At 33.6% G+C, this 14,606-nt stretch overlaps 1 protein-coding gene across 1 annotated transcript in view; it reads right to left on the bottom strand.

Moving 5' to 3' along the window:
• TRPM7 (transient receptor potential cation channel subfamily M member 7) overlaps window positions 1–14,606 on the bottom strand; it is a 97,391-nt gene that overhangs the window by 68,274 nt on the left and 14,511 nt on the right. The window contains exons 2-8 of the mRNA XM_016210152.2: window positions 11,949–12,028; window positions 10,301–10,339; window positions 8,742–8,940; window positions 6,538–6,751; window positions 2,978–3,102; window positions 1,976–2,147; window positions 77–251 (exon numbers count right to left, since the gene is read on the bottom strand). Of these exons, the coding sequence (XP_016065638.1) occupies window positions 77–251; window positions 1,976–2,147; window positions 2,978–3,102; window positions 6,538–6,751; window positions 8,742–8,940; window positions 10,301–10,339; window positions 11,949–12,028 (1,004 nt within the window). The remainder of the gene's footprint in view (window positions 1–76; window positions 252–1,975; window positions 2,148–2,977; window positions 3,103–6,537; window positions 6,752–8,741; window positions 8,941–10,300; window positions 10,340–11,948; window positions 12,029–14,606) is intronic.

The following is a 14,606-nucleotide window of genomic DNA, read 5'->3' as shown; positions in this document are numbered from 1 at the left end:
ACACTGAATCTAATATTCTAAAACACAAGCCTCTTTACATAAAGTTATTAAAAATTTGTTGTAATCATACACTTACCCTCCTTCTTCTGTTTGTTTATGAATATATGCTAGTAGATCTGCAGCTCTGCCTGTTCCCTCACATATGACCACTGGAACAGGAGGACTTTCCTGAAGGTATTCTAAAACTGTGAGGATAACATTTGGCCCGCCCTCAAATATAAGTGCCACCACAGGGACACCTTGACCAATTCCTAAAAAAAATAAAAGATTAAGATATTAGGCAAAATTAGTAATTTCATCTGATTTTTATTCAATCAAAAACAAAATAAAAGTCAATATAATTTCTTTCAAAACTGTGTTGCCTTCATTTTAAGCACTCAACATGATACTAGTCTGGCGTAAGTAAATTAAATACCGAATAAATTACTTTTTCATTGACTGTTCTAATTGGGACAAAACTAGAAAATCCAATATATAATTAGGCATACACTAGAATTTATGTATTTACTGAAAAGTAAAATTATTTTGTATATTTCACTAACTGAACTCTTGATAAGAAATGTATAGCATTAATTTGTTTTAGAGTTTGCTTAATACCATATAATTGAATTTCTAATGTCTGTTTTTATTTATTATTAAAATGTGTATTCCTGATTCCAAATACATTGAGACATTAATATAGAAACTAATGACAGAATCAAGATTACATAAAAGGAACTGATTAATAAAATCCAAGACCTCTATAAGAGTAACAGAAATAAATTTAGTGAAGAATACCAATTTTTGTTTTTAATAACCTGTAATACAGTGAGAAAATTCGAAATAAAGGTAACTATAAGATTGTAAAACATTCCTGATTTTTAAAAGAGATGCTATGACTACATCATAATCTGAATGCACTGTTCTATAATTTTGAATTTCTATTTCACTTTGTCATGGAGCTCACCTTCTTGTTATTCTGACTACACAATTTCTCCTTTTTGAAATAAAAATCTAGATGTTGAAACAAAAAGTTTGACCATGGTTTAAAAGGAAGACCATTATCAAGAATGTCTACTTTTGCCCAGCCAGCGTGGCTCAGTGGTTGAGCATGGACCTCTATGATCCAGGACATGGCGAGGTTCAATTCCTGGTCAGGGCACATGCCTGGGTTGCAGGTTCGATCCCCAGTAGGGAGTGTGAAGGAGGCAACTGATCAATGACTCTCTCTCATCATTGATGTTTCTATCTCTCTCTCCCTCTCCCTTCCTCTCTCTGAAATCAATATATATTTAAAAATACATAAATTAATTAATTTTAAAAAAACACCTACTTTTAAGATACAACTACCGAAGAGTGATACCTACTTATGTCAAAAACTTTAAGCAAGGTGATTCTTACTTTGCAATAAAGCATCTTTTCCCCTTTTTACTCTGTGATCTTGAATTTCAAAGTCATGCATTAGAATGTACCACACATTAAGATTATTTCTGAAATTTTGGGGTTGCAATGGGGTTACAATAGCAACAGAGCTTCCAATGGGCCTTGGTGGCTTTGGTCTCAACAACTGAGTATCCTATTTGGCCTCAGGTTTCTTTTCCTAGGTCATCTTATTTTGACTAAGGTCAGTCATTCTTGATTGTTTCACATGCTATCTTGCTACATAAAAAAATGAGCACTTCAAAGAACATTCTTTTTTTTTAATCCTCACTCAAGGATATTTTTTCCATTGCTTTTCAGAGAGAGTGGAAGAGAGAGAGAGACACATTGATTGGTTGCTTCCTGCATACACCCCACCTGGGTCCAGGGATGGAGCCTGCAACAGAGGTACAGGTCCTAGGCCAGAATCAAACCCAGGACCCTTCAGTCCTCAGGCTGACACTCTAATTACTGAGCCAAACTGGCTAGGGCAGAACATTCTATCTTTAAGAATGTTGCTGGCAATTAATAAAGCCCAGAAAAATTTCAACAATAACGAATTTATAAATTCCCTTACTAGCATGAATTCTTTGCTGATTAATGGTTTTTTCAAGTTCTCTTCTCAGTCTGACTTCTGCCCCATACTTTCCAACAGTGCCATCATCCACCAATATAAAATGAGAATGCAGATTATTCAGAACATTCAATTTGCTCAGAGGGTTCAATAAGGTTTGATAAGGAGCAACCACCTAAACAATATCAAATATAAGAGTTAGTGGGAAGGATTAAATATAACATAAAGTAAAAATAAACTGAAATAATCTGTAAAGTAAGGTAAAATTCCATTTTCCTATGGCAACAAATAGCAAGTGTTAAAGGATATATCAAAAAGCACAAGCTTTTAAAGCAGCTGAAGATTAAACAGTAACTGGTTGAATGATACAAGTATATTCTGACTCTTACTGCAGAATATAAAATATTTCATTATCAAATGCAAAGGAAGAAGCAGGAAATAAGTAAATAAGTAATGTGAAAAAAGTTTTTTGTGAATAAAAAGCAATATATAAAGCACACTAAATAAAAGCACAAATGTCATATTGCTGTTTTTCTAGCCATAAGTAGAATCTTTAAAATTGATATTAAAAATTTAATTGCACTTAAAAGTGATCATTATAATTTAGTAATTCTTTCTTGATAGTCTCTTGATATATATAACCAATTCACATCTTTAACCTATTCAAATAAAACATTAGCACTTGATTACTACTCTTAGTGACAATAAAATTAATTCTTAATGTCACGCAGTGATTAAAAATTTAATTACAAAGACTGGCATGACATGGAAAAGGTGTGAAACAATTATATAAAAAAGGGAGAAACCAAAATCTAACACTATAATGACAATTACTTGTATCTATGACTGTATATTCAAAAGGATCAGAAGAAAACCTCAGAAAAATACTTTTTAAAAAGTAATTTGAAAAGTATGATATGTTCTGAATATCTTGACTAAAAGATCCTTGTTTTAATTTTGTTCATAGATAAGTTCAAATATAAGAAATTTAAAAATTGTTCTCACATCTCTCCCAACAAGATCATTTCTGTTTTCAATCACTCCCCATGGAGCTATTCCAATAGTGCAAATCTTCCGAGATGATCTGGAAGCATGTTCTTTGAGGGCATCACCAACATGTTTGGCCACACCTGTTCATACAAAATAAAATTCACTTTATCTGAAAGTTTTCACTATGTTCAGAATGATCATGTGCTCCATCTGTAACATTACAATTTGTGATATTTTTCTTTACACATACAAGATAAAAGGCAACACGGTCCAAAAGACAAACTTACAAAGAAAACGCAAGGACCAAAAAGAAAAAACAAAACAAAAACGGTGTCAGATCACTACAACTGCCTGAAACACATGTAAAACTTTCACCATGTTGTTATGCTCAGTTCTCTCTTAGATTCTTCAATTTAAGTAATATAGTTTTTTGTTATTGCACTACACATCATCTTAAAAAAGAAATGTATGGCTTAGGACTATAAGCAACAAACACACACTCCAAATAACTACAGAAATTGCCCAAATGAATAAAAAACTGGGAGAAGAGTAGAAAAGACAATTCAAAAAAGCACTTAACTTCTTATTATCACTTGTTATGAGCTGAATTGCATCCTCCCCAAAATTCCTACGTTGAAATCCTAAGCCCAGTACCTGAGAATATGACTGTATTTGGAAACAGGTCCCTTAGAGAGGTTACTACATTAAAATGAGGTGGTTAGGGTGGGCCCAAATTCAATCTGACAAGTGTCCTTACAGGAAGAAGAAATTTGGACACAAAAAGACACCAGGGATGCACATGCACAGAGGAACGGCTATGAGAGAACACAGTGAGAAGGTAAGCATCTGAAAGCCAAGAGAGGCCCCAGAAGGAACAAAAGCTGCTAACATCTTGATCTTGGACCTACAGAAATATGAGAAAATAAATTTTTTTTGTTCAAGCTACCCTAATCCGTGGTATTTAGTTATGGCAGCCCTAGCAAATGAGTACATCACCCAATTTGATTTTTATAATGCATCATATCTCATGCCTCACCTGGATATGGAAGTAGCAACTTCACTGGTTTTCTAACTGCTGCCTTACCTGTTTACAGCCTACTTTCAAAATACCATCCAAGTGATCTTTGCTTCTGTCAATCCTGCTTAAAACCATCCCTTCTCATTCAGAGAAAAAGCCAAAGTGCTTAAAATGGACTACAAGGCCTTATATAAAGATCTTCCCACTGCCCGTTATTCACCATGCCACCTAATCCTAGCCACTATCACACCCCCATAACTTTCTGATCTTATCAAGTACTTCTTGCCCATTCCACTCCAGCTACACTGAACCCTCATTACTATTCTCCAACAAACTAGGTGTTTCTTCTTTAAATGCTGTGTTCCACATTATTATCTTGCTTCTTAATTTCGTTCCATCTCTACTCAAATGCCACTTTATCAGTGAAGCCTTGTCCACCATCCCCCACCATTTCTCCTCTATATTTCATGTGTCTACATAGCACTTATCATCTAACTTATTATACATTTTTATGAGTTCAACATAGCTCTTATTTATTTATTTTTCAATTATAGTATACATTCAATATTATTTTGTATTAGTTTCAGGTATATAGCATAATGATTAGATAATCATATACTTTACAAAGTGCTCCCCACTGAGATTTCCAGTACCCACCTGGCACTATACATAGTTATTACAATATTAGTGACTATATTTCCTACGCTGTACTTTTACATCTCTATAACTGTTTTTTAACTACCAATCTGTACTTTTCAATCCCTTCACCTTTTTCACACAGTCCCTTAAACCCCCTTCCCCCTCTGGCAACCATCAGTCTGTTCCCTGTATCTTATGAGTCTCCTTGTTTTGTTTCTTCATTTATATTGTTGTTTGGATTCCACATATAAGTGAAATCATATGGTATCTGTCTTTCTCTGACTGACTTACTTCACTTAGCATAATACCCTCTAGGTCGATACATGCTGTTGCAAATGCTACGATTTCATTCTTTTTATGGCCAAGTGATATTCCCCTGTATATATGCACCATATCTGCTTTATCCAACTGACTACTGATGGGCACTCGGGTTGCTTCTGTACCTTGGCTATTGAAAATAACACCGCAATGAACATAAGGGTGCATATATTCTTTCAAATTAGTGTTTTGGGTTTCTCTGAATATATACCTAGAAGTGGAATTTCTGGGTCATAAGGCAGTTCTATTTTTAATTTTTTGAGGTAACTCCATACTGTTTTCCACAGTGGCTGCACCAGTCTGCATTCCTACCAACAGTGTACTAAGGTTCCCTTTTCTCTACATCCTCACCAACACTTGTTTGTGGATTTATTGATGGTAGCCATTCTGATGGGTGTGAGGTGGTATCTCATTGTGGTTTTAATTTGCATTTCTCTGATGATTAATGATGCTAAGCATCTTTTCACGTCTATTGGTCATCTATACGTTCTCTTTGGAGAAGAAGTGTCTATTTAGGTTCTTTGCCCATTTTTTAATGGATTGTCTGTTCTTTTAGTGTTGAGTTGTTTTGAGTTCTTTACAAATTTTGGATATTAACCTCTTATAGGATGTACCACTGGTGAGAAGCTTCTCCTAATCAGTAGGTTGTCTTTTCATTTTGTTGATCGGTTCCTTTGCTATGCAAAAACATTTTAGTTTGATGTAATCCCATTTATTTTTTCTTTTGTTTCCCTTGCTCAAGAAGATATATCAGAAAAAACATTACTCAGGGAAATGAACATATTATACATTTAGTTATCTGTTTGTTGTCTGCACCTCCCCCAGCAGAATGTAATCTGCATGAGTAAATATTTTGTTTTGTGGAATGATATATTTTCAGCAGCTAGAATAATACTCAACACACAATGAGGTACAAAAAACAGTTGATAATGAATTAGATATTTGCAAGCTAATTTAACTAATAACTTTTACTTTGGATATTAAAATTAATTTGCCTTTCTTATATCTAACCTGTATATGTGATAGGGAAGACTGAATGAAAAATTATAGTATATTAAAATTAATTTTGAAAGCTACTTCTTACTGCTGCCGTAAGCAATGGATTCCATTCTTGTATCAATTCACCAGTAGCCAGAAAGTCCAGAAAGTAATATGAATAATACTTTGCTCTATAGTAGGGGGGCGGTCAGCAACCTTTTTTTATAAAGGGCCAAATAGTGAATGTTTTAGGCTTTGCAGGACATACAATCTTTGTCACAACTATTGACCTCTGCTGTTGTAGCACAAAAGTAGCCATAGATAATAGAAAACCAAATGAGTGTGGCTATATTCCAATAAACTATTATTTACAAAAACAAAGAGTGGACTGGATTTGGTACATGGGCCATAGTTTGCCAACCCCTGCTCTATTATTTTTCAAAAAGACTAAATGAAAACTAAATATGGTAATTTTTATAGTAATCAGTTATATCTAGGAATTATAGATTATTTAACAGAAAACCTGATTTTTACCTTCAATGTTGACTATTGTTTTAAATATCTAATTGATATTATGAAAAATTTACAAACACACTAAATAAAATGGGTATAATCACAGTACCTGTGTTTACTCCTCCAGTTAAAATCCAGGCTCCGGTTGTAACTGCAGCTTTAATAAGACCTTTTCCAAGCAACTGCTTGATTCGTGGGTGAAGCTCAAATTTCTGCATGCCCCCATGTACAGAGATAACAAGTTTGGGTAATTCCATCTGCCATTCTTTGAGTAAAAGTTGCAGAATGACTTCAGTTTTGGTGTCATATGACAATCTGACATACTAAAAAATATTTTTAAAGGGACAAAATCACTGAATGTGTTTATAGGTTTCATAATACAACGTCATACAACTTTAGAAAACTTTTATTTGAATCAGATTATTGTAACGTAGATTTCATAGGCTACTTTTAAAATATTTACACTCCTAGGAATAAGCAAAAGCAAATGACTTTAAAGTTGGAAAATTATTTTGTAAGAGCTAAAGAAGTAGTGGCATTCCAATTTTTAAACTTTCAGTTTAAGACATAATTGTGTTGCTCTTCCTGTTTATATAAACTTAATTACCATTCATCCAATTTACAAATTTATCCACAGTATTTATTAACTTGTTTAACTATGATTATGCAGTGAATGAGAGGTATTAAGGCTAGCTACAATGATGGGGGAAAAGAAAAAGGAATGATGAAAAAATGGAGGCTTTTACAACTCTCACTATTAAGAGAGGCAAATAATAAATTATCTGTTTGAAAGTTTTGCTAATGATAGAATCCATTTATAGGATTGTGACTATGCAGTAAAATAATAAAAATAGTTTTAATGTAAATGATGGTTTCCCTAATTGGAAGAAACTGTAAATTTGATCCATAAATTACTAAAAATAATAAATTTTACTCAATATTCTAAGGTGTTCAGATGGATTCATACCAGTTTAATTTTTAAAAAATCATTCTACAGAAAATAAACCATTACATCTATGGATACTTCCTCTGGTTTAACAGATTTTTAAAAATTATATTTCTGTTAAGTGACATCACAAAATTTACTTGCTATGACCACTCTACTTCATTCTCTGTGTCTAATACACCTATATGATTTAGCCCACAAGAAATCTGAAATATTCAGATATTGGAAGAAAAAAACATTTTTAATCATCTCTAAGAAAGGTTCTGTGCAAAACAATATATCACCCATTCCATTACAAAGATCAAACACCAATGAAAAAAATATCTCAAAATATTGGAATTCTTCAACACTAAAAAGACTCCAGAGTCCCTTAAGAATGCTTTGTAATAAGATCTCTTCTACACTAAGTCTTTCTGCATTAGTTTAGTTTAACTCATTATTACAGTTAATACATACACATAGTAGTGTTTGGAAAACAATCTAAAGTTAAATTTTTTTAAAAAAGATTATGTTAGAAATAAATGAGGAATTCTACTACCAGCAATAAACTAGGTTGCTCTGGACTATCTCTGGCACTGGGAACTAGAGAAACTAGAAAGTAGGTAAGTAATGCCTGTTTTGAGGTATCAGAGAGCTACCAAGGCAATGAGAACTTAGGGGATAAGGATCCACGAGAATAGGAAAACTTGGAGATGGGTTCACCATTTGGCACTATTTTCACATCAAGACAAGGAGGCAGGCAGAACAACGTAGAGTAAAATGTTGGCAAATCTAAAGGAAAAACAACTATGTTTTTGGAGTTTAAAATACACAAAAAAATAAAATTCATGCCAACAAAAACGCATAAGCCATAAGAGAAATAAATGAAATTACAAGTATTCTAAAGGATCTTGCACTGTCAGAAAGTAGTAAAAGTACTCATTTATAACATAACAAGTTAAAAATGTATTCATAGTGTTTATTATAAGAATATAAAAATAAAAATGAATGTATAAATAACATGCTATTAAGAAAGGAGGAAAATAACAAAAAGTGAGACAATAGACAATATTTCAAAATTTTTTGAAAAGAAACTCTTAAACCTTAAGGAAAGGTTAAAAGTAAAAGAAAAGAAAAAAATTAGCTATACTGATTACTGAAAAAGTAGGTTTTGTCAACAAAAATGACTGGCAATAAAAGACATTTTATAATGATAAAAAGTTCAAGTACCAAGGTATAACAATTCTATATTTGTATGCACTTCTACAAAGAACTTAAAAATACATAAAGGAATGGCTGAGACTGATTTTTCTGACACATCATTATATAAACTGTATATAGTATTTAAATAAGATAAATGAAGTAAAAAAATCAAGTATGTAACATACCTTAGCTCTGTAGGAATGAGAACCCCCTTGAAAATTTATGACTCCATAAGCATCCGTTGGGCTCTGTTCCGTATGCTTTTCCACAGACCATACTTCTAATGCCTGATTAAAATGGTCACCCAATTTCACATCTGAGTATTTCATGGCAAGACTTGCAGTAAAGCAAGCATGTTGCTTGACCAAGCGACCACAAAAACACCTAAAGAAAAACAATGAAATTTTAAAGACTTTCAAAAATTTGTCAATGAAAAACTGAATTAAAATGAATGAACCAATGAACAGTATAAAAATAATTTGAACTTTTGATTTTAATATAGCTAAACCAATACCTTCACTACAGCAATGAAATAGTACAAATACATTAGTTCATGATGATATAATCATCTAAATTTAGTGTAAGCATCTATAAAATATAGTATAGTTATAGGATATATTCAAACACAGAAAGAAATCAACCAAAAAATACATACAGAAGAACAGCTCTATTAATGATAGCTGACTTATCACCACAAACAAGAGCCAGAATACAATATGATACTTTTAAAGTGCTAGAATGAGAAAACTATTAACTCAGAATTCTATATTTAGTGAAAATATCCTTTAAATATGACAGTAAAATTAACATTTTCTGATAAACCAAGCTGAGAAAATTCATCTCCGGTATATCTGTACTATACCAAAAGCTAAAGGAAGTTCTTTGGCTTGAATGGAAAGACACCAGATGGAATTTCCAATCTAGAGGAACAAATAAATATGACCAGAGATGGTAAAATTCAGTGTATCTAATTAAAATGAACTCATTCTATGCACTTTTGTTCCTAGCCTACCAACCAGAGACCTATTTGTCTTCCTCTTATATTCTTTCATCAGATCTTAATGAACATACTATTAGTTGCTGAAGTAAGAAATTTAGGAATCATCTCAAATTTTCCCTTCTCCACACATCCACTAAATCCCGTTGAGTTTATCTCATTAATCCCTTCAAATATGTCTACTTCTCTTTATCATCATAGCCACTATCTTAATTCAGCTCTAATTTTTTGGCAGAATTACTCCAAAACTTTCCAAACTATTTTTTTCTCCCAATTCAATCTCGCAAAGTGCCAACTGCATTTGCAAGAAGGGAGGGAAACAAGGAGGGATCCTTTTAACATGAAATGAAAACTATGTTGTATATACACAAACAGCTTCAATGAACTGGCCCCTACTCATTTTTCCAGACTCAGATCTCTCCAACATCCCTCTTATATGTTACATTCTCAAGTTTTGTTACAGAAGCATAATCTCTTCCACTGTCAGGTATTTCCACATCCTGTTCTCTACCTAAAATCACTTTTCCTCAGTCTTTACCCCACTAATTCCCATTTAACTTTAAAACTCTGCTCAGATAGCTTCACTTGAGTTTCAAGCAACCTTACCTGATCCTTCACCACCCAGGTCAGAGTAAAGTAACCCTCAAACATAATAGCCTATACATTTTATCCCACTGTATTCTGATGTTTCTAACAGATTAGTTTTATTTTTCAAAATGTGTGCAATAGTTACGTTATTAAACTTACCTGACAAGTTGCTGGCAAATTTGACATCCTGGAAGGCATCTACAAACAAGGTAAATTTATTACTTAAAGGGGAAAAATTTTTTAGTTTAAACTAAACTATATGAAATCTATATAGATGTACAAAACAAAGAAAAATTACATAGCTTAACTTTTCAGCAGATATCATAGGTCATTTTATACTATGATTTACACATTCAAGTAACTATTTTTTTAAATGCACATGGTTTCCATATTTTAAATACAATTAGGTATAAGGTAAAACCCAGAAACCATAGGAGAAAGAACTTACGGACTTAACTACTGCAACATTTCTATATGAGAAAATGTGCCACTAATAAAGTCTGAAACAAACTGAGTAAAATATTTCCAGACAAAAGGTTAGTTTCCCTGATACATATGGCTTCATCAAATCAATATAAAAAAGGAAAATATATGAATAGTTCACAGTAAAAACATGCATATGAAAAGATAATTGATGAGAAAGATTATTGTAAAAAACCTGTAAGACAATATCTTGGCGGGAATGTAGAATATAGTAGTCTTGTATCTGTTGGGGGGGAGTATAAATTGATATAACCTCTACGAAGGGCAAATTGGCAATACTTATCAAAATTAAAAATGCAGACTCCTCAAATTCTAATTCCAGTACTAAAAAATATCTGTAACGTGTAAAATGATTAATGTATTAGGTGTATTCATCAAAGCTTTTTTTGCCTAACAGCAAAAAGAAAAATAGAATAGCTAAAATGTCCATCAATTAAGGATTAGTAACACAAATTATGCTACAGATATAATTTAAAAGGATGCAACAACTGAAAGAGGCAATAATGGTTTCCTTAAGAAAGGGAACTTAAAGGAGACTTTCACTTATAACTTTTGGTACCTTATAAATCCATTTGTTAACCTATTCATATAAAATTAATTTTAAAATCAATTAGTATAGAAAGAAATTACCAGCTGTGTTTATAAATTATGTCTCCTATGGACAACTACAGCTTAGGGTATTTACTTAATAACAGCTTGAGATTTCTTTTTTTTTTAATATGTCTTTATTGATTTCAGAGAGAGGAAGGGAGAGGGAGAAAGAAACAGAAACAAGGATGAGAGAAAGTCATTGATCAGCTGCCTCCTCCATGCCCCCTTCTGGGGATTGAGCCCGCAACTTGGGCATGTGCCCTGGCCGGGAATCGAACTGCCGTCTACTGGATCATAGTTGATGCTCAACTCCTGAGACACAACAGCCAGGCGAGCTTGAGATTTAACGCCTAATGAGTACTTTTATTATTTTGATTGAAAATTAAATTAACAAAATTATAGGAAATAAACTTGTTGATAATACAATCTATTTTCTTAATAAAGCAAAATCGTAATTTTCTCTCAATGAAAGAACCACTGTTTTTTTTTAGAACTGGCATATTGAGATATAAATTCTAATCCCATCTCTATGAATCACTAGCCATTTGACCCAGAGTAAATGTCATTTATGCTCTGTTAAAAAAATGTTACATTATAAAAAGAACAACAGTAAACACAAAAATTAACAGTAAGCAAAAATAATTTAATTAATAACTTTGGCCTGTAATAAATTAGTGATATAATTTACATGTAAATTTCTAGAAGAGCCTAGAAGAAACAAAGGTACGCTTACCTGTGAGGGTCTTTGGAACTGGGTATAATATACACACATTCCCTCTTGGTCAAAGTGCTTTCTATCCAGGATTTCTGGGACTAAAACAAAAAGTTTCAAAAGATGGTTTATAAATTAACCCACTAATATTATAAAGGAATAACTTAATTATAAATACATAAAAAGAAACAGTTCTATACTATTTGTTTTTCAATTTGCTAAATATTACAAACAACATCTTCCTGATGACAGCTCACCTAAAATATTAGAATCATTCCATTTAAGTCGACTGTGATTTAGATTACTACATCTACAGTGCTGTGCAGATACTGTTGCTTCAAATAAACAGAAAGGAGGAAAATTAAGTTTTAGATTCCCACTGTGGGCCAAAAACCTCAAGAGGGACTGATGCAATCATTTAAAAAGCAATTAAAAGTGATTGTCAGATTTAACTAAAAAAATAAATAAATAAAACCTTGCAGTGGGTTCTTTCTGGAGGATGCCCACCCTTTCTTCCCTCTCAGGAGTGCACCTTTACTTTTCTCTCTTAAACTCTTTTTTTTTAAATATATCTTTATTGATTTCAGAGAGAGGAAAGGAGAGGGAGAGAGAGAGAGAGATAGAAACATCAATGATGAGAGAGTGAGCCCACAACCTGGGCATGTGCCCTGACCCGGAATCGAATCCCAATCTCCTGGATCCTAGGTCAATGCTCTATCGCTGAGCCACGCCCGGCTGGGCTCTCTTAAACTCTTAAGAGTCTCCACAAGACCTGCAACCAGGGGAGCACTGAGCAGCAGCAGTTCGTTCTGGGCTTACCCCAGTGTGTCTCTGACTTTTCAGTGAGCTAACAGCAGCCCTGCTGTGGCTCACTTCTTTCCTATAACGCTTATAGGGAGCCACAGCAGAGCACTGCCTATACTCCCTCCTGTTGCTTCTTCTACCTGAGCCCTTCCTTTGTTTCACTGTCCTCAGCTTTAATAAATGTACTCTCAAAAAATTAAAATAAAATAAAATAAAATAAAACCTTGCTACATTCCACTTCTAAAAGAAATACCTAAACCATAAGGATATGGAATGAACAGTTCATGGCACTGGAGTAAAAAAAGATATCAAGCAAATTCTAACAAAAAGACAGATACATCAATAGGGTTAGTGCAGGTTATTACATGATTACAAATGTTTGATTCACCAGACTGCTTTAACAGTCTTAAATATGAATAACCAAATAAGATAGTCTCAAAATATAAAAAGCAAGAAATTAATACGGAGAATAAGGCAAATCTAGAATCATCATGGAAGATTATCTCATTTCCCTCAATTACAATAAACCTAAAATTACTTCAAATTTAAAAGACTATTAAAAATTAATTTTTTATACCACTACTTAGGCTTCTTCCTAGATCCTTAGACTCTGAATCCTGCTATGGGTAACTGATTAAAAAGGGATATACACAATGTACTGAGATAGGTAAAACTCCATAAATTAGGATAAAGATCTTGGGTTCCATCCTATATAGATGTAGATGCAGATATATACAGTATTATATCTCACCAGAACAGTACTAAAAGAAAGAGCCTTTATTCCAAAAGGAAATATCTAGAAGAGAGATTCTAGACAAAATTATGATGGGTGAAGCTTTGGCAGGCTCCTCTCAAGTCACTGAGGTACCATAATGATAAACCTTAGTTTATTCCCCAAATTCTCTAATTCTGGCCCCAAAATTCCACCTGTCATTCAAAAATGTCCTAGGTCAATGGTTCTCCTTTAAACAGACTCACTTCACATTTTACTGAGAAAACTGAAGCAACAAGAACATGTTTACAAACTTCTATCACATCTATCCACCAATGAGTACCTATACCCACATTACTCTGCATTCTTTCTGTGACTATTTTTGCTTCTATTTAAGTCTAACTACTCCTCTTGTGCCCTAGATCCCCTACTCTTCCCTCACTAACTAAAGGACACTCTCCACCAATTCTCCCTTAATATTTTTCCTTTTTTATTAACTCATTCCCAGCAGCATGCAATATGCTATTATTCTCCGCATTTTATTTTTTGGATTTTTTTTGTTAATCCTCACCTGAGGATAGTTTTTCCATTGATTTTTAGAGAGAGTGGAAGGGAAGGAGAGAAACATCGATGTGAGAGAGACACCAAAAGGTTGAGGGTTCGATTCCTGGTCAGGACACATATCTAAGTTGTGGGTTCGACCCCTAGTTGGGGTGTGTACAGGAGGCAACTGATTGATGTTCTCTCTCACATCAATGTTTCTTTCTCACTCCCTTCCTTCTTCCTTCCTTCCCTCCCCCCACTGAAATCAATAAATAAAAATTTAACAGAAAAAAACACACAAAAAACAGCCCTAGCTGGTTTGGCTCAGTGGTTGGAGCATCAGCCTGTGAAATGAAGGGTCCTGGGTTGAATTCTGGCCAAGGACATGTACCTCGGTTGTAGGCTCGATCACTAGCCCTGGTTGGGGTGAATGCGGGAGGCAACCAATCGATGTGTCTCTCCCACATCGATGTTTCTATGCCCCCCCCCCCAAACCCACCCTTCCTCTCTCTCTGAAAAGCAATGGAAAAAATATCCTCAGGTGAGGATTAAAAACAGATAAAGAAAAAATATATAGTTGACATTGTATCTTTTACTAAACCCTTGTCCAAAGTGCACAT

This window comes from Miniopterus natalensis, chromosome 1 (genome assembly GCF_054644295.1).
Source record: "Miniopterus natalensis isolate mMinNat1 chromosome 1, mMinNat1.hap1, whole genome shotgun sequence".
NCBI lineage: Eukaryota > Metazoa > Chordata > Mammalia > Chiroptera > Miniopteridae > Miniopterus > Miniopterus natalensis.
The sequence above is the reverse complement of the archived record's forward strand: the minus strand, read 5'-3'. Positions and strand labels throughout refer to the sequence as shown.